Source organism: Diplotaxodon limnothrissa, linkage group LG13 (genome assembly GCF_057381915.1).
Source record: "Diplotaxodon limnothrissa isolate DT_005_m linkage group LG13, D_limnothrissa_male_GT1.1, whole genome shotgun sequence".
NCBI lineage: Eukaryota > Metazoa > Chordata > Actinopteri > Cichliformes > Cichlidae > Diplotaxodon > Diplotaxodon limnothrissa.
In genome coordinates this window covers 17,004,647-17,026,378 of record NC_140608.1, presented here as the reverse complement: position 1 = coordinate 17,026,378, position 21,732 = coordinate 17,004,647, and the positions used below count along the sequence as shown (strand labels likewise).

The 21,732-nt window shown below is 36.9% G+C and overlaps 1 protein-coding gene across 2 annotated transcripts in view; it reads right to left on the bottom strand.

Annotated features, from left to right (window-relative positions):
- The window catches only part of LOC146620121 (neurexin-1a-like), a 281,418-nt gene extending 260,233 nt beyond the window's left edge, over window positions 1-21,185 (bottom strand). The window contains exons 1-5 of one of the 2 annotated variants that reach the window (XM_085368774.1): window positions 20,474-21,185; window positions 3,367-3,384; window positions 2,038-2,067; window positions 1,305-1,316; window positions 807-854 (exon numbers count right to left, since the gene is read on the bottom strand). In XM_085368774.1, the coding sequence (XP_085224900.1) occupies window positions 807-854; window positions 1,305-1,316; window positions 2,038-2,067; window positions 3,367-3,384; window positions 20,474-21,185 (820 nt within the window). The remainder of the gene's footprint in view (window positions 1-806; window positions 855-1,304; window positions 1,317-2,037; window positions 2,068-3,366; window positions 3,385-20,473) is intronic. The other variant, XM_085368773.1, reaches the window with a different exon arrangement.
- Window positions 21,186-21,732: the final 547 nt, after the last annotated feature.

The following is a 21,732-nucleotide window of genomic DNA, read 5'->3' as shown; positions in this document are numbered from 1 at the left end:
ATTAACAAAAAATGTAGTGAATATATGTTGCATGTATGTCAAATTTGTATGCATCCATCTTCAAAACCGAAAATAAAACACAAAGACTTACCTTAGCGGATGGAAAAATCAATGTCTGTATTTAGAATGGACAGTGGGTTTTATTTGTGTGGGTATGTGCGTCTAGTCTCCATAACATAATCTATACATTTTATTATGACGACTTAGTTGAAGGTTAAGTTAAGGCAAGTGGGGATTGTGGTTTGGCTTAAGGTAATTGTCCACAAATTTAATTTAAGCCAATGCAATATCTTTCCTTGTAATAAGAACATGGTGTGTTTGTGTGTGTATGTGTGTTTGGTCACAAATAGCACTGCAGCTTTAGTAGCATGGCATTTGATGGCACAAAATCCAACAACATAATTCCTCACACTGTGCGTCTAAAGGTCACTTGGAAGACTTACCTGTTTAGATGATGCTTCACAAGTACATGATAAGAGACAGCATTATCATGATATTTTTCTATTTGGTCTTAAGAAACAAAAATGTTACAAACTAATTTGCAAGGAATTTCTACAATCAGAACGAATGACACAGTCAGTTTTAAGACAAAGGTCAAGCAAAAGCAAGAAAAAATGTATTTTCAGAATGCAAAAGGAAAGACTGATTGTCAAAATCAGTCTTTATTATGTTTCAATTGAGTTATAAAGTATTATTAAACATTATTTTCTAATTAGCAAACATTAAACTGCATTACACTGATGTAAGCTGAAGAGGACTTATATAGCTTCCAGCTTTACTTCAACTTGAAAGAATCAAAGTTTTACCTTGAATGCTCAGTAGGGACCTTAGAAGCCAAGCTTCCCCTCTCTGCCCTGAGGAGGAGAGTCAAATGGGAAAGATCAGAAGTCCACTTACCCCACAGGGAGAAGAGGTGAGGATCACAGCCAGGATGGGAGGCCCACAACACTATGATCAAGCCTCACCCACAACCCCAAAAATCATGATTTGAACAGAAAGCTTGTAGTTACCCCAGTGGTGGTGGTGGTGGTGTACTGGAACTACGACAGAAACTAGTGTGTTCATATGCCCATGTGAGACTTGTTTATGATCCCCATGCACAAGCAGAAAGGAACAAATGGCGCAGCTTAAAAGTGTGAACACGAAGCGAAAGTGGCACCTACCTTGAAAAGCTTTCATTAATGGTTGAAAAAGCAAGTTTCAAAAATGCCAATGACTTTATATACTTCATTCAGCATGAGTATATAATGTCACAAACATGGCTAGCTTAGTTCAATGAAAACTCAGAATTAAAAGGGTAGTACCTTTACTTTTACCTATGAAATTTGATGAAATGTCCATGAAGAAAGCATATTCCAGACAAAAAGGGAGAACAAAAGGAGAGGAGACACGAATAAGTGTCATGGTCACGTCGGAAAAGGACAGAGGACAGGAGCAAGAGGCTTGATGACTACAAATATGTGCAATCAGAAGAGAGGAAATGTGTAACTGTAATGGGAATAATGATGAAAAATAAAACCAAAACTTCTCATTCTATCTGTGCTACATAATAAAGATGTGCAGGATCACAAAAACAGAATGGACAGACTCTGTGCAGACAATCGCTACATGCATTACAGGAGCGAGGACAGATGAAGATTAGCTTAAAATTTCAGTAAGCCATTTACCACCACCATGCATTACATTCAAATGATGCTGATGGAAGTGTCTCGTTACTCTAACCACATTCCCAGTAAACAAAAGAACATGAAGTAAATTAGAATAATTAAAACGAAAGAAAGATGGAAACAAATGGCGACACAGCAGAGTCGTGAATAGAAAGCTAAATGAGCTTGAAAAGATGGGGAGGGAAAAAAAAGTCACTGAGAGAGTGAAAATTAGCCAGGTCAGTCAGTATAAGTGAATTGACAGCCCATATCTGAAGCTTCAAGCCTGGATGTTAAATAAGAGTTACAGGCACGCACACACACTTCTGAGCACAATGGGAGCAAGAGGGACAAATGGGGGAATCGCTGGAAAAAGGAACAGAGCTCATACCTTGGTCGCCCATCATCAGGTGTGCCAGACCTTAAAGGAAAACAAGAGCACAGTCAGCAGAGAACAAGGGATAATGGGAAGCTGTGTGACACTGACACGCAGGCATCTCTTTCAGAGCAGATGTCTGTGTTTCTTGAGGAGTGTGGATAGGGAAAAAGTGGGAAGGAGAGAAATAGGAGGATGCATAGACAGGGTCAGCAAGATGAGCATTTGGTCAACCGAAGCAGGTTGCAATGCATCATCATCATCCACTTACTAGATATAATTCAGAAATTTAAATTCAGGCTGATCTTTGTGCTCTAAGATCATCATTCCGCCTACCACCCTTAAAGAGCAATCGCTATTCAAATATAGACCTGCGTTCAGCTAATATTTGATTCATATTCAAACAAAATCATACGGGTAAAAAAGATGAAGATGTCTTCTGACGCAGTTTTCTGTTATAAATCGTGTGTTCTGCTTAGCCTTTCAGCTTCACATCTCAAATACTCATTTTAAAATTAATCTCAATACAAACAACATGACCAGCCTTGCTTAATAATAAGGAAGCTGTCATTGTGTTAAAAGTCTGCATGGAATAAATTAAGATGCCCTTTTCCTTTTTATTACAATATACTTACCAACAAGATTCAACCAAATAAATTTTGAGTTTTGATAACCACGAACAAAGATTTCAGTCAACAAAAATCTGCATTTACTTTATTAAATGTGCATCTTTAATGAATTTATTAAAAAACATTTTTTTAGCCAATATTGCGCTCAATAATTGCTTCAATCTTTCTTTTGTCAGTGTTTCTTAGAGTAATAATTTGGTGCTACTAGCCCGTACTAGTATCAGATCTGGTTCACATGGTCCTAAAGTAGACTATTGATTAAATGAGGCAATCAAAGCAGGCACAGAATTGCTGTACAAGTATTCACAGTTAACCCTCTGGGTAGGTCTTCAACTAAAAAGGATATCCAATTCCATTCTCCAAAACTACATATAAAAAAATCTAATCTTTGCAATCTCATGCAAAAAGAATCACTGTGATATGAGTAATAAATGGACATGCTAATATCAGTGCTTGTACCCATTTAAATAAGATATTTTACTGACCCTTTAACGCCCTTAGATCCGTTTAATATACATTTTTAAATGTCTTGGCTGTGAAGGCTATGGTGATGTTCGAGTATTGTTTAAATACCCAGAAATAACAGAGAAAATTTAATTAATCAGACTTACCACTCCAGTAACAGCGATACTGTTACCCTTATAAAACACTGAGAAGCCTTAGCCATAACAATGTGTTAGAAAAAAATAGAACCAGTTTCAATTACAATACCCACCTTCATTATAGTTGTCTTCTGGAAGCACAGACAGGCAAAGAGAAAAAGAGTAAGATATTCATTAAGCAGCATGCAGACTAGTACTGGCCATTGCATGTCATCACCATGCAAGGCATTAAACATCACATGCAAGTGACCTATTGTAACCCCTGCAGAGGAAACGCTAAAGCACGTACACGTGTTTTTGTCCGTGCATTGACCTGGAATACAGGACAGAGCTCTGAGTGAACTTTTGAACATTTGAAACGACTTCAAAGAATTTAATTCTATCAAGCAAGTCCATTATATTGAAACTTGAGGCGGTTTCATAGTGTTCTGTTAAGCTTGTTAAATCTTTACTTTTTTTATTTGACGTTTTTTTAAAATAATGAACTGCAACTTTTTGTATCAACAACTATTTACTCCAGCAGCTCAGTGAAATCTAGTTTGTTTTTCTTGACTGAAAAGCCGGTGCATGTGATGAAATACGCTGCAACAGAAAATAACTTAAATAAATTGAGCCGGCTGCGGTAAAGCAATGCCTCTGAGGTTTCCGAACCGGCAGTGGAGTCTCGTGTCACTTATTCAGGTGAATTGGTCACAGTAGTGAAGGCAATGACCAGTGACCACATACGGGCAATACAAAAGGAGATTGCCTCCCGGATGAAATTCTCCTAACACTAATTTTTGGCAAACAATGTGAGTTTTGTGGAAGTGAAAAAAACAAAACAAAAAACCCCAAAACTGACATGTGAAACTGGTCTCAAATGAAAGATATAGGTGAAGAAGTATATGCTAGCAAACTAATAGCAAACAAGTGCAGAAAACATGCTAACAGCAAGGAAATAAATGAGTTTAACAAAATGATTTGACTGGAAACATGCAAAAATAATCACGTAAGGATGCGTAAGGACCCACACATTTCCTATGAAAAGAATAATAATATATAATCAGTCAGCAGTACTATTCATCACTGATACATAGCAATAGTATTTAATATTTGATCATTAAAATGTAACACCAGACAGATACAAAAGGATCTAATAAATAAATATAGAAAATAAATAAATGTGATGAGAACACAGTTATTAGACTTTTAACTTTGGATTAAAAAAATTAACCAAAAATCATGAAAACACCAACATGCAATGTGTATATATATATAGAAGACAAAGAAACATGGTTGTGTGATCAATCCAGTTACAATAACCATGCGACCAAATAGGGACCGCTGCTAAATAAACTCCTACCTCTTTAATATGGTTTCTTGCCCAGATTTATTTTGACTGAAACTTACCATCACCACTGGTTCCCATTCCAAATCAGACACCATGCACACAAAATCAATCCAAATTATCACAATTAAAGACTTCACTCGTTGTATAATACGACCACATCAGTTTTGGTAAAAATTTAGATTGATTTCATTTGATGGAATTTGAAATATTTTTGATAATATGTATAACTCATACTAGAGCCTCATTTATCCTTGTCCTTCAGTACTGAACTGTGCATTTGCCTTACAATGGTTTAATTTTGTTTAAAATGTAGCCAGATGTGGATAAAACTTTCCAAATTTAAGAAAATACAGGACATTTAGATAAATGAGATTCTATAGGCCATTTTCAGAGGGGCCTTTTTGATCGGACCGTCGCAGGCTAAACACAGGTGTAATTAATCAAATTAATTATGGACCGGTTCCAACCAGATGGGCCAGAGCTCAAACAAATGGCTGAGGCGCACTAAATGGGGCCATCGTTTTATCAATTACATCTGTGTTTACTCCGCTGACATGTCACAGTGGCCTCTGTGAAAAGAGCCGATCTTTAAAAAATATACACGCATGCAGTATGTTGACAAAAAACGTTGCTTGAAAATGAGAAGCAGGCTGCTGGAAAAAAAGCATTCTGACAAGGCAAGCATGAAGCTGCATGAGAAAAGTGAAAGAAACAAGAACACTGGCTGATGTCAAGACCCCAAAGACCAACATTGACTGAAACATTTTGCCACAATAACTAACAGGTAACTAATAATTGACTCACTGCGGTGTGCAATACAGTGATAGCAGTCTTTGTTGTATTACATTTAAATTCGGTGAGTGATCTATGCAGGAGGACTGCTTATTTGATAGCTTGTGAAAGATTGTGCAGCCTGTGGGGTTACTGCACAATTAACACTATTATAGTGATTCCCTTCCTCTAATGATGATGTTCACAATCAAATTAAGAAATGATTTCGAGAAATAATTATTAATAGCTATTGCACAAGTAAAGCTTGAGAGACATGCATTTCATATTCTTATATTAAATCTGATGTGAGCACGTTATCCTCATGTAATTCTAAACCACATCTGGATTTGAATACTGGGAGCAAGTCTAACAGCTATTCATAGCAAATTTGGTCCAAAGGTTTGAGCAAAGTTAATGAATCAAACCTTTAGTAAGCATGAAGGGGGGTCCAGTGTTTCTTAAGGTGCTTAGTAGAAAAGAAGTTTTCCTTTAACTTCAGTATTAGCTGACAGAAACCATTAAAACATGCCATGTTTTGCCTCTCTCTGACACACACACGCAAACTTTCTTTCACAAATGTACCCAGCTGGTTACATTCTAATCCAGAGACGTAAATCCATTTAATCCCCTTGACAAAGTGATCCCAGTGCTATTGTGCTGGTAACACTACACCAAAATGCACTCAACTGTCTATCATACGATCTCCATCGCTGATGGTCTTACGCTGTTGATCATGCACATGGTGTATGGCTCATGGAAAATAATTACATTACTATTCAAGTTAATGCCTCACTGAATAAAACATCTGGAGGATAACAGCAACAAGGATTGGACATAAATCTATAAATTGATTTTCTTCTTCTCGTTGCCTCCTGCAGACATTATTCTGACCCTTTACAGAATCCTTAGCCTCCTGACTGTGAACTCAAAACTGTGACAGCTGATTAAATATAAAGTGAGACATATAGAAAGGAAAACGAACAATGCTCTGTCCACTGTTTCAACACACAAGGTGCCGTCATCTAGCTGTACAAAATGTCATTAAGGCACTCGTGTCTCTACAGTGTGTCTGGATGCAGTTGGCTGAGTAGTCTTGGCAGGATCTCAGTGACAATGCACTTCACATAAAGGACCATGTGTCACATTCACTAGACCCAGCATCCAGCAATAGATATAATTCATTTTCTCTGCCATTTGACAATTTTATAAGATCATGTCTGCCTGAATCAGCTTTTTGTCATCTGTGCTTACAGTCATCAGCATTGCAGTGTTTTAGCTTTGTATGAAGTGCACCTGTTAAATGGATACTATATTTTTGAAAAACAGCATTTTAATGTTTTCTGTCTTTGAGTTTTTTAGATTGCACGTGTGATTAAGGACTCGTTAAGGATGATTAAGGAATCCCTTTGGCTTACTAAGCAAAATACACAGAAATTTACAAAGGCATTCAGGATATTGGTCAAATACTTGTGTTTTGTGTCTTTCCTCTGCTTTGCAAAGACATAATAATCAACAACCATTATCGTAGTGCTAGATCCTGCTTATTAAGACATAACTGTGAAGGCTGAGTAAAGGTTCAACTGCATGCCCTCGCTCTTATGCTGACAACCCCCACATACCTCCTTGTCTGTATTTAGTCTGCTGTTACCATGATCCACAGCAGGAAAATAAATAATATTATTTGCCCTAAATTGTCTTAAAGACTATGCGAAATCACAGCTAAATAAAATGTGAAAGTCAGAATACTGTTGCTTTATGACACCACAGTGCTCTGCATTTATATTTCATGCAGTCATTATTTATGTAACATAGTTCTGTCTCGCAATATTGGGCGTACTGGGTAGAGCGGTCAGTTATGATGTGACAGAGTCACTAAAATAAGAGCATTATGTAAAATATCTAAAGTATACCATCAGCGTGATTAAATAAAGTAATTTGTTAAATAAAGTTCAGTAAGATGAATTATTAAGAACGCAAGATTTCATAATGAAGCCGTTCAGTTCCATTTTACATATCCACAAAAATAAGTAGTTTATCGTGCCAGTTTTGCTTTGAAAAAGTAGGTCAGCAGCAAATATTCACTGTGGAAAACCTGAAACTGAAAAAGTCTCATAGCTGGAAATTCTGTGGGTATTTGTACATCATTTAACAAAGACACAGAGAACTTTAACTGTCAAATGTTTGCTTTTTTTTTTTTTAAACAACTGCTCAAAAATATTATATATAAAAATTATGAACTATCAACTGTCATGCCAGTAAACTGCAACAGTCTAAAGTTCAGCATGTTGGCTACTCAGTACAAGAAGAGTGAAAAGTTTCAATCCCAGAGCTCACTCACTGACTGCCAACATTGGAAGTTACGATGGGGCATGACCACAAATAAAGACAGGTTTCTATTCACTATCTACTATTCTTGAGAGATGCCATTTGGACTGAATAGGATTTTCCTGAGTACCTCTTCAGGTAGTTCACAGACCTTTGAGTCTGAGCTCCCACAGTTCCCATTTATTGTAGTGCTACATAAACAGCCTTTTCTCTCTAGGGTTGTCAAAATCTATACAGAGATACCCATCGATATTAAAAAATTACTGTAGTATTATTCTCATTTGCAATAGTATTGATACCAACAGTGCCATCTTTGCCTCCTCCTGTTGACACAAAAATTCCCACAACTCTGCAGACAGGCAGACACACACACACACACACACACACACACAGCCTCGCCCTCACTAGTTAGCGTTAAACAAGAGTTTATAAGGAATAATTAATTAATAGTTAAGAAATTAATTAGTATTAAACAGTTATCACAAATGTTAACCTGACCTGCCCAAACTTTAACAGTAGCTGTTTAACTTTTAAAGGTTTTCCTATAGCGCCATCTGTTATTATTAAGGAAGCTGCTAGCAGCTATGACTAAAACGCTAAAATGGGAGCTAGGCACCAAATGTCAGGCAGCAAGTGAGTCCTGCCCATCTTAATAATGCCCAACATTAATTTAACAGGATAACACAGTTATTTGTGTCTAAAAAGTGTTACATTTCTTTTAAAGTCCCAGACAAGAAGCAGAGAAATGTGTACCAGCAACTAGACAGAAACAGTGACAGCCTAGCTTACCTACTCTAGTTAAAAACATGGTGCCAAGTCCCCCTAGAGCAGGGGTGTCAAACTCAAATACACAGTGGGCCAAATTTTAAAACTGGAACAAAGTCGTGGGCTAACGTTAATATTTATTGAAAAAAAATCTTCCTCCAGATATAAAAATGAATCTTTTCTTATGGACTCAAACACGTTTTGGTGAAAAACTGAATATGGAACAAGCAAAGCTTAATACTAAACAATATATATATTAGCTGTATAATACCAGTAGGCCAGCTCTAATAGTAATTTGGTATGGCTTCGCGGGCCAAATGTAATTAGGCTGCGGGCCAAATTTGGCCCGCTGGCCAGAGTTTGACACCTATGCCCTAGAGGCACAGCACTAGCTTAGATAACGTAAATATTGTTTTTCCCCACATAATATTGAAAATGATTATTGAGTATTTTTCTTGGGTATCAATATCGAGTTTAAAATTCTAGTACTGTGACAACTCTACTTCTTTCACATTTTCCATATCCAAAACAAGTGTATGATAAATATTTAAGAGTAGAATAGGGAGTTTTATTTATTTATTTTTCTTTTCAGATCTCCTTCCAGAGCCTCAGAACATATTATACAACTGTTTTAGTTGACTAATACTTCTCTTGACTAGTAAAGTGAATGTGTAAAATTGCTCAAATGCTTCGATGCATTCAATACATAACACGAAAAACTATGAAATCTCCCTAAATTCGTCTCTAAATGTCATCACTACACATCCAATAACAGAGAACAAAACACACCAAATCCATTCCCGGCCCAATGCGCAGTTGTCAATTTGAAAAATAGTAGCAGGAAGGCTGTTCTAAAATCCCTCGTCACGCAGGCATTTTAAGGGAAAATGTAAAAGCCTTGCAGCAAAGGTCAGCACTACCACAGGATCAATTTGTTGTCAAATTACAATTTAGACCAAATCAAGAATAATGAATGCAAGTGAAGGCTCATCTCTTAGTAGCATAGCCAAGCCTAATGCATCTTTCTACCAGAGGAGTGTTAGTGGCATTACACGGCTTACCCTCTACCCCATTATCCTTCTCAAGCAACAGAGAGGAAACGGGCAGAGTGACCAGCTACTCTGATGGAAATTGATAGCGCCCACAGCTGTGGATATTTCTGCTGTTGCTAATTCATATCTTCACTATCTCAGATGCTCACAAGACACATGCATGCTTTCCAGGCAAGGATCTGTTCATATTACCTTTTTATTGTATCGCCCCGCTGACACTGGGCACCTCAACACAGGCAGAGACCAGAATAGGTTAAATTTAACCCTTTAACTCAAAATAGCCAAAAAATATAATCTGTTAATTCACTGATATCTTTGAAGGCAAAAGTTGGCAGGAGTGACATTAACCTTTGCCTAAGAGGTTAGATTTTGATTCCCACATTGGACTTATATTTTCACACTTTTAAGACATATTATATTTACACTTTATTTTACACTTTGTTGTCAGTGTTTGGTACCATTTAAGACATGCCTTCTCTGCAATATGTCATATAACACCTTCTTACAGTCAGGGAACGTACACGGCACTTGAAGGAGGCACAAGAGAGCACAAATACATCGGACAAACTTTAGGAGCTTAAAATATAAAAGCAGACAGATTTTGGTGCCACTGGATACAGCCAGGCTAACCTAATTCCAGTGTTTGACCTATAATCTAAGTAGCTGCTGGATGTACCATATTCTTTACTGGGCTGATACAAGAGGGGTGATGGTGTTGTTATCAAACCCTTTGTAAGACAGTGAGGAGGAAAATTTTCTGAAATGGTAACATTTTGAAAAGAACCTAATCAATCAAATTGTGATGTATTGTGCCTAGCTGCATATTTACTTCAGGCAGATGGCAGGTGGATAATATAGTCCAACTCAGATATTTCCAAAGAGATAGACGAAAAGAGAGGATTGTGCGAGCAGATGTGCTCAGGGGTCTCTCAATTCTTTTACATCTTGTGGACTGGAATGATCCAAGAGGATAATCAGAAAAGCTTATACAGAATTCTAATAACCTTAATCCCAGGGTAGAAGATATCTAGGATAGTATTACAGATGTAGAGTCAATCTTTTTTTTTTTTGATGCAGGAGTATTAGTCCAAGCAGAGGAATTAAGAAATTAATGTAAACTTCAAGTTTGTGTATATATATATATATAGGCTCAGCATATTTGTAACTTATTGCGACAGGGCTCATAGCTTCATGCTGAAGCGAGATATGCCAACGCTCACTACGCATCTGTTCTAAGAAAATGTGCACAGCAGTTGCTTAAAGAAACTAGTTGCCGCAGCTGCCACTGTTGACGTGTGGCAAATCCCTATCTGAAGAGTGGCTCTTAAGCTAAAGTTAGAAAAAAAAACATTAATAAAGTGCACTGAGCATTAACCACAGCTAAGCTCTTAGTACTGTTAACATTAAGCTACATCCTTTTCCATTATAAGTGGCAAAAAAAGACAAAACTATACAAAAATGTCACGAAGCAAAAGTGTAAACCAGTGATCTGTTCTGACTGAGTTACCATTTGAATCCCATTTTTATTTAATTTGTAGTTCATATTACATTTTGTTTGTTTGTTTTTTGGACTCAAGAAGACGTTTTAAACATTATGCAGACTGCCTCTTGAACTTCTACACATGATGTAGACTGGATTACCATAAAGATGGGTTCATTTGTGCAACCTTTACTCTCTTTTGGGAAGTGATGAAAACTCTCCCTGAAAACTGATTTGTCTTCCCTCTATCGCCGGAGTGATGGATTTCAAATTACGGCGCAGCACTTTTGCCTTGTTTTTAGCATTTCAGCCGCCGCTCGTGACTGACGACACCCAACCAGCAGCATCAAAGGTAAATTATGTTCAAAGTGAAAATATCATCTACAGTCTGGAATCTAAAGAGTTTTGCTTCTAAGCAGTTTTATTCCTGCATGAAGGTGAGAACCAAGGCAGAGATATGTGATCAGTTTTGCCTCTCTCTCTCTGTCTGTCTGTCTCGGCTCACTTATTTTAAAACCGTGGGACAGGGTATATGGCCTCGGGAGAGGCAGAAGTACCCTTTTGGTTCTATATCTGTTTGAGGGTGCTCAAGTCATCCAGACTATATAGAAAATGCTATGAATTGTATTATGGAAACTGAAATATATTTTTACACCAAGGTATTAAAAGGTCTCCAGTGGTGAAAATAAGGAAAAAAATATATGTGTGGAACACCTCATATCTGCAAGATCTCATACACATATGAGATAATATTGCATAATCAGGGTAGTGATTGCATGTCAACAGAACAGCAATATGTTATGCATTTTATATACTGTAACTTCCATATGCCAGCTTAAAGGAGGAGTTTGGTGTCAACGAATTTCACAAACACCCTTTGACAGTCAGGAGCAAATGTATTTAAACAAGGCAAAAATCCTACAGGAAAATCCCTCTAATCTTTTGATCCCGATATCTGTCTTTGGAGTCAGAGACAGCAGTATACTATTAATCTGCTTTTGTCTGAGTGAAGCTGCAGGAGGCCTCTAGACAAAATGACACTTTCAGAGATACAGTACAGTCACATGTTGGGTTTTTTTGTTGTTGTTGTTTTTTTAAGCAATGACAGACATGCCCGAAAGGGAGTGATCACTCAAATTACAAATTCATCTTCCTATGAAATCTATATTAAATGTGAACATGAGAAAAGCTGCTGAATTCTTAAACCGCATTTTCACATTGGGGCCATTAATATAAATCAACTGATCAAATGATAGTGCTGCTTTTCTAGTCTCAAACGCAAGCTTCTTTTTGAATACATTATATTTGCTTACTTATATTTTTCCATTTGCATTTAAAAGTATTTTTATATGGCTCGTCATAAATTCTCATACGCACCTATCTGCGCATAGATGTGAATGAATCGCTGTTGTTGTTTAAAGCTGATCAAAACTGATGTCAAATGAAGATATTTGCCATATTAAGCCAGTACTGTGTAAACAAGTATATTGAACTGAACTCTGTCTGGACATGCCCAAAAACAATGAAGGTATCACCAAGTCTTTAATCATAATTTGCACATTTGCATTTTCTACCACTACAATCTTCTGGTCTCATTGATTTATTTTGCAGTGTACCTTTGCATTATTGTTAAATACTCAATAACATGCTAGTTTTCAATCAAGTTACCCATTATTGCCATGTGGACTTCTCCACTCCACTGTTGCTTTCAAAATGTTAATTTTTTTCAAGAGGATACAACTTGGCTCAAAGTATGCAGTACGGGCTTTAGGCGAAAAGTCAAAGCGTAAAACAAACAGAAACTTCACTGTGAATTTATTGAGTTCCTCATCCAGAAGCAAATAGATAGTGTTAAAAAGCTGCCCTACCTGCTGCCACAGTGGCCCTGGCATAGAGGGCAGCCAGATTTTGCACTAAAATATTGCTCAGCACCAAAACACAGAAGCCTATCCGTCTTCAAGTAGTATAGACTCAATGACAGACCAGACCAACTCTTTAGTAGCTTACATTGTGTTTATCACCAATCCAAGGTGCCTATACATCCAAACCTAATTAAAGGGTAAAAAGTTGTTGATAAAACTCATTGTCTTTGTCTCTTTGCCAAAGACACAACTGCTGCTGCTTCTTCTCTGCTGAATGGGTCAACCCTCTGCAAATGGCTGTGCCATATCGATGCATTATTCACCAGTGCAATCAACCAAAGCAAACACTGTAATTACATTAGGACTGCAATAACAAACACAAACTGTTCTAAAGTCTCGGGCAAGAATCTCGACTGTAGACATTCACATGCACCACAAGAGCTTATTCCCAGTGACGTTACAGCAGGTGATAGTCACAACTGTCATATGTTATGCAAAACACAACCTCTGGTGTAACCACGGGATAGAGCCACACATCTGAAATCTTTCTTGGATATTTTAGTAGACAATAATATGGCATAAACGAGCATAAGACAGATCTAGTCCCAGAACCAGTGTCATTTTTTTTTTATTAAAAAAAGGTTCAAATAATGCACAAATATGCATTTCATATAAATTAACCTGTGATTCAATCGACTGAAGGAAACTAATTTTAATTAGACATTATGTTGATAATTAAACTTTCCAGATCAGCACAGACAGTTTATTAGAGGTGGTACAGTATTATAAACACAAGTAACGTTGAGCTATTTTCAGTGGCTGCAGACAGACTGGGATCACACTATTACCTGTGGGAAGATTGCCAGGAAAGGTTTCACTGCCACTGCCATGTCTATCCAAGTTATATCTTGGGGATGAACCTGGAAACTGAAATACTAATAACCAGGATTCAATTTTAAGGTAAAAAAAGAGCTACAAAGAGTGTGACATGGATAAAAAAAAAACAAGCAAGCAAAACATATTGTGCATCTACCTAAATGAGCATGTGAATAGTGTATCTCCTGCGTGTGTTGTGTTGCAGTACTTTCCTTCTGTAATGAATCAGTAATGCACAAATCTGTTTTGACACTCTTGTTTTGGTGAATTAAAACCGTCACAGTTGATGATTGTTCAAAAGTCAAAACAGGTTTGACATTATTTCAGTTACTGTAGGCTACAGTCATTTTTGGTACTGCGCCATCCTGTAATAGAAGCTTAATAAATGCGCTTATGTTTTGTGACTGTTTGTCCTATAAGTGACATTAGTTTCAAGGATGTCTAACTATATTTTCACCTAGAAGCCTAGAAGCAATGCTATCAGCTAAAATCACAATATGATAGTGCAAGGCAATCACAGTTACTCACTGTACCCGATCTTTTAAATTACATAATACACAAAGTGACAAACAAAATGCTGTGCAGTCTTACTTGGGGTCTGCCCTACTTTTTTTCTTTCTTTTTTTTTTGTACCAGGGGAGATTTATGGTTGGTTAATGTACGATGAGATAAACAACATGATTCCATTTTATCAGGATAAAATATGGAGCTATGCAATGCATCTATGTTATTTCTTTAATGAGAAACAAAAAGGGCATACTGACCATCGAAAAGTGCATTTAAATAATTGTTTCAACCGATCAAAGGGATTTGTGTTTGTGTGCGTGTGTGCATTTGTAAGTGTGTGAATTGGAGAGAGAGAGACCGAGGAGAAAGAGAGCAGGAGAGAGAGAGTTATGTGCACACTTGTGGTTGGACAGAGGAGAGTTGACAGGTCCGGTGGCAAATCCTATAATCCTTTCATCTGATCAAAGTAATACAACAGCTTTTAGATTATTTAATGGAAGGGTAAATTTTAAACTTCAATGTACTTTATAGTTAAATCCATGTATGCACAATAGGTAAATTTGCAGAAGCTTTAAGAACGAATTTCGATATGTTAGTATATGCACTTTTATTTCTGTGTGTGTGGATTTTTTTTCCCAGAAGTGTTTTTGGTACAGTAGAACACTAGCTTCAAAAAATATTTTAAATCTCTGGTGTGATTTAAAAACTAAATAAATAAATAAATAAAAATCTTGCACACATTTTCTGCTGTGGTTTTGACTTACCTCCTCACTAAAACTCAGAATGGTGAGGAAGCAAGAAAGAAAGCATGTGTGTTTAATATGGCTGGGAAACATTCTCTGTACTTGCCACAAAACATACTATCCTGCAAAGGTACAGTGCAGCATTCTTTATTTCAGAGGGACTTAAGTAACACAAGTTCATAGAGTTTCAGCGCAGTTGATAGTAGGAGTTAAACCTGAAGCACTACAGTCATTTTTCACTGCAGTTAGCATTATCAAGTGTTATATGTAAGTGTGCTTACAGTTAATATAAAATGAGGTCAGCATGGACCAACAGTAGTTTAGCTATCAGATAGTAAATGTCAAATAATCCTTTTTTTCAGGCAAACCTGATATTTAGACTTTAAGGTAAAGGGAGATTTTGTTTGTTTGCTTGTTTTGTGGGATTTTGTTGAGTTTTTTCCTCTTGATGTGATACATCAAAAGCTAACATTTTTAGCTCTTGAACTCATATGTGAGGGAAATGTAGAAGTCAGTTATTTTACTTTGGAGCTTCTTGAGACTGAATAATCTGTCATTATTTATATAGTATTATAGCTGGCCTAATCAAATTTTGATATTTAAAATGAAACAATAATGCATAAATTAAAAAAAATAATTTAAAATGATGACCTCACATATAGTTACTAGCCAAGCCCATAAGGTCCGCAGACCACAACTTGAATGTTTTAAGTCAGTTTTACTCACTTTGGCTCTCAACAGCTGCAGGGAACTGGTATAAAAGCTATGCTGAACCCAGTACTTGCTCAGCAGCAAACAGAAAACAAAGTAACCAGTGAACATAAAACAGAACAATTTCTTCTATTTGATGGTTAGCCAGAAACATAACTCTAAATGAATACCGAGGCTAGATCTGCAGAATGAGTCATTATAAAGTGTGTGGTAAATTTTTGCCAGCATAACTAGAAATTGTGTTAGTTAAATGCAGATTAGCCATTAAAGGCATCAGGAGAAATCCAGGTGTTCCAATCCCATTCTGGAGTGCTTGACAGCCGGTCATGGTGATGGTAGAGGTTTGCCTTGAGGGTTTTCAGAGATTTTCTCTATGAAAGGATGTACCTGTGACAAAGTCTGCATAGGGACAAGGCGGCGTTAGATAAAATGTGGACCTTGCATCTATTTCCATCAATACTACCTAAATTATTATTATAATGATTTGTTTTCACTATTTAAATATTTATTGCTTAAATGTGCTTTGTAAGAAGTCCAAATAAGTATTGTTTGTTTTATGAAATTATTTGTTGTTTATAGACCTGCAAAACCCCAGAGTCCTTCAAATTTCACAGATTTAATAAATCTAGCACTAATTAAAATCATTAAATGCTTATGAGTAGGTATATTAAAGCATTCTATATATATTTATGCAAAACCCCATTCACAGAGACTTAAAAACCAATTGGCGACCATCTGGCAACCACTGGTCACAAGGCAAAAATGTGTATTCCCTGACTGGATGCAGGTGGTTACTGACAATCACTAAGAAATGATTGTTAAAACCATATTTATGCAGAACTAGACCACATGGTAACCACCTGTTGCTAGGGAAAATGTGTATTCCACTGACTTTTGGCAAGTGTTCACTGAAGGCTGTTGATAGTCACGAGCATTAACTGCCTCGACAAAAACCTCCCTGTGACTGCTTTGGCTAGTAGCAGGCTTCTGTAGTCACTAGCAGCTTGCACAGAGGACAATGGATTCGTTTGCCTCACACTGTCTCAAGTTTTACTACTGTTCAAGGAGTAAATGCAGAGTATTTGCAGATAAGTCGGCATCTTACATCCAAATAATGGGTGATCACAGCAACCGCAAGGAGGTTTTTGGTGTAGCACTCTCTTTGCAACCAATTTCATCCAGAAACAGCTAGCAACCTCCATGTAACCCTCGATGTTGCCACCACTATATAGTACCAGATCAATGGATTCACTATAGACAATATATTTACCTGATGATGTTGTGCATCTGCTCTTGAAAAAACCCTTTTAAAGTCATTGTTATAATCATAAAATTATAAACTATACTTTGTAATAAACGGTATGTGCTTGTAGCTTCAGGGCTTCAGTTCAGTAACTTGCAGCACGAATATACACTGTGGGTTATAAAGTTTTGAGACATTGCCTATAAAAAGCAAATGTGATATTCTGCCATCCCCTTCAAGGTTGTCTCCTTGTGAAATGATGCACTGCTTCCAGTGCTCTGGCTTAGAGCACTTGCTGGAAGGGCTTGTTAGTGTATATTTGCAATTTCACCATGAACCTCAAACTATGAATGAGAGCAAATATCAAACAAACAGTATCCAACATCACTGCTGACAAGTTATTATCCAGAATAAAATAAAGACAGTCTTCAAAGGAAAAGACTTCAGTCACCAAGTCCTCAAAAGGAGAATCAAGTCAGGACCACTGAAAGACAATTGTCAGTTTCTTTGTTTGCTGTAAATTTGCTACCCAAGGTAGGACTGCCTATAACTGCCTAGATTATGCTGCAGCACGCTGACACATCTCAGGGAGAACTTTTGGCTCAAACATCTGCTTCTTTCTCCCTAAAATTAAATGTACTTTTCAGTGTTGCAACTTTGACACAGTGAGCGAGGTCAAGCATGACTCGGAGATGTACAAGCAAGTGGTCAGAATTAGCTGCTCAAAGGGATTACATTGAAGGGAATAGCAAATTCTCCATTCAGGACAACTCGTGAATTTAATAAGTTATTTGTTATTATCCCTGCTCTGCAATTAAAATTAGAAAATTAGTAGCCATCTATCAAATCAAAGAGTTTTTGCTTTCAGCTTTTATTTTTCCTTTAGATATCTTCCCCCTAAGATACAGACACACTTACTAGACTATGTTCACCCCATCAAAGCCCCTGTATGGCTGTATGTACAACATATTTTTAAAGGATTTTTCATTATTAGGAAGCTTTCAACTTGTCACTATAATCACTCTGATTGCTACTGCTGCGATATACTTAATACACAAACATCTTTCGATAATGGCTGCTCATCGCTCATGCAGCTCATATAAAAATAAACAACACAAACAAGTAGCTATTGTATGTGTATAAAACTATTAACACCAGTAGCCACCCTGCTGTGCATATTAAAATCTCTTCCCCCGAATTCTCGACTAATGAGACACTTACACACACACACACTCACTCACACACACACACACACACACACACACACACACACACACACACACACACACACACAAAGAAAATATAGATGTATTGTATAAAATTATCAAACACAGTTTTAAAGTAATTATTTAATCCCTAAACACTGGAATATGAATCTGTAAATTAACCACATAGATCAAGGAATGTTAGATTACAAATGAATCCTTAAGGTAGAATGAAGTGGGTTCATCATCATTTTTAATTTATATAAACCATTGTTTTTGTTTTTAAAGATATTTAATGATTTGTTTTGCAGGGATTCTAAAATACTGCATTTGAAGTCTCCATGTATAGAACTTCCAAGTCCCAAAATTCCAAAAATCTGGCAAATTATACATTAGCCTTACAAATGTTGTGTGTTGGGAGTTTTATAAATCAACTCTTCCAATAAATACCAATAAATTTGAACTTCAGAGATAGTATCAAGGCTAAACTAAATTTATGAACGTAATTTCTAATTTGCTAATGTATTACTTTTTTTGTTAAAGAGTTGTATCCTGTGATAAGATAATAACTTTAAGATTTAATCAGTGCCCATGCATTTTGTATAAAAGAATCCCAGCTTTCCCCAAGACGGGCCTTTTGTCAGGCTGCATCCAGCATGAAATGAGAAAAAAATATGGCTGCACACAATCGCTAGCTTTTCGTCAGCTTAGGGAAACTGAAATAATAAAGCTATTTTGAATTCACAGCTCTTTTTGGCGCAGTAGTAAGAAAAATGGTCAAAGACACATTAATAAACCCAAATGAGAGATTCCCTGAATAGATACTTCTTTTGGATTCATTTAAAAAAAAAAAAAAAAAAAAATCTATCTATGTACTGAAATGTAATTTACAATACTGCAAAAAAAAAAAAATTAATTAAAATTACAGCAATACATAATGACACTGTTACAATCAAAGAATTTTGATTATAGACTGTAGTCTGCTCTGAAAGAAGCAGAAAATGGAACAATAATGACATATTTCAAGATATTCACTGTCGCATTCTAATTGTGGATCTATTTGTATTTTCTTTCTGCAGCACAGCAACACAGCCAACACTACTTGTCATGGATTTAAAGTAGACTAAATAACATTTACACTTAAATGCCTGTTAGTGAACTACAGCAATTATTCAATGTGTCGGTGCATGTGGTTAGTGAAAGGCTATACTACTTCTTGTTTAATTAACACCATCTACAACATCTACAAGACCCGATTAAAGGGAAAAATAAAACATTGTTCACAAAGCATGGTGCTATATGAAGATGTTATGTTTGCAATTTGATGAGAATATCTTATGTGGCAGTAGTAAGTTTTCCAGTAGTGCCTTAATAAGCTCATTGTTAATAAAAGATTTATGTGCCTGAATAAAGATACATGATCTCATGAAATCTACTGTAAATTAGACGTGAGTGTCATTACCGTATTTAAAATAGGTTAAAATAGGTTCAGATTCATCTGTATTTAACTGAGCATGACGAATAACATTAAAAACAGTTAAAATCCCTCCCCCATTGACTGACCAGCAAGCATCCTCCCCCTCAGCATCACAATAAGCTGCCAACCTGAGGGTAGCATTGCACTAAATACTCTGAACACTCATACGTTTTCCTTACAGACTAGACAGAGTGATAGTATTCTCGCTACCTCAAAGAACCCTGTGTTCTCTTTGTCTATCAGTTTGCACGTTCTCAAAACCTTTTTATTCACCTTCATTATCCTGCTGACCTTTTAGCAGTTAGTATTAATAAATACATTTTGCACATGGTTCTGCTAAAGGTCATAATTCAGTTATTTTACATTTGCAATTTTATTTTGTGTTTTCTCAAAAAAATCATATGGATACAATGATTAGATACTAGATCGAATATACTCTCATCACTGGAAAGATTTATACTGTATGCATTCAATGATGTCATTCCTGTTTACTCAGTCAGGCACATAGATGATTACCCCTGCTCTTCCATTTGAAAAGTATGTCATTGGAGATCTTTCATAGGTCAACCAATCCCTAAAGACCTATTTGATAAGAATGGCAGACACCTTTGGGGATGAAGAACACCAGAATGTTTTGCTAATGAGGCCTAGCAGCAGATTCAGTCTTTCCAAACAGCTGTATTGCAGATCAATGGCACACATCATACGACTAAGGAAAACATATGGCTTTAGCCAAATAGAGGAAGGGAATGCGTAATTTTATGGAGGATAGTAATTGAAACAGCCAAATTATGAATAACTTCCTGTTGACTGTAAAGGCTACACTGGACACTTTGTACTGAATGTATGATTCAGATTAAATCAAAGCCTTACCTTCACTGCAGTCCTTTCCTTGGAAGCCTGTCCGAGAACAGTCGCACGTTGGCTCGTTGTTAATTAAACTGCAGACTCCTCCATTTAGACACATGTTGGCTGTACCACAGAGGTCATTTAAGACACCCTCACTGTTAATCATTACAGACTCCGTGTTGTTGACCTTTATGTCTGTTATCCATCCAGTAAAAGGCAGCTGATCCTTGACCGCAGCCGATGTCAGACGTAGTGCAACAGATCGTAATTCCGGTGGTATTCCACCAACAAACAAATGGCTGAAAACAGTCATATCCCGTCTTTTAGACTTCACCTCCACCCACTTTATCTCATTGTCCACCATTAGGGTAGTGTTCTTAAAGTTTCTCCTTATAGTGACTGTGTGCCATTGGCTGTCATTGACCGCTGTGTCAGATATAACAGTCGCAGGCTCCGCACAGAAGATGGAGAATCGAAGGCTGAGTTTACCATTCAGTATGAGGAGCTCTAGAAAGTCACAAAATCCCTCATCATCAAAGTAAACTAGCAGCCCATGGGAACTCCTTGTTTTCATGTTGAAGCTCATTTCACTTTCGCAACATGCATTCCACACTGGAAATCTAGCCCACTGACCCTCAGCACCTGTAAATTCTAGACAAGTGCCTATTTCTACAAAGCAACAAATGAGCAGCCCAACCCATATAATATGGGCAACATGTGGCTTTGGTGAAATCATTGTTTGATTTCAAATTATGTGGGCTGAAGTTAGGACTTACAGAATTCAATGTACTTATAAGGACTTTAGCTTAAGGGGAAAAAAATAAGCTGGGTTGACTGTGAGATAGTAGACTGGCATGTAACTGACTGTCTACATGGACATACAAGTGTAAACTGATGCATTGTAAGACAAAAGATTAAATGCTACAACTCTAATATGTTTGCATATCAACAGGCTTGGCCAACACTTGTATCCTGGAGCAAACACCATTACCTCATACAGTCCAGGCCACTGGCCAAACCTCTCACTGTTGTCGCCAAAATAGTTTGAACTGTTTAAAGGTCCTCTCTGCCATGGTTATTTAGAGCAAAGGGACAGAGATTCAAATATCCACTGGGCACACTCGGTCTGATTTATGTAATTACGGAACAGTCCCTTCTGGTGCCAGTTAGTGTGTGCACGGTTTCACTTGAGTTGAAATGGCAGCTTTAATCTTCATGTTCATGCCAACATTCTTTGGCGGGTAACTGGAAGCCTTGCTCAGGGCTTTTCACCCTGCATTCTC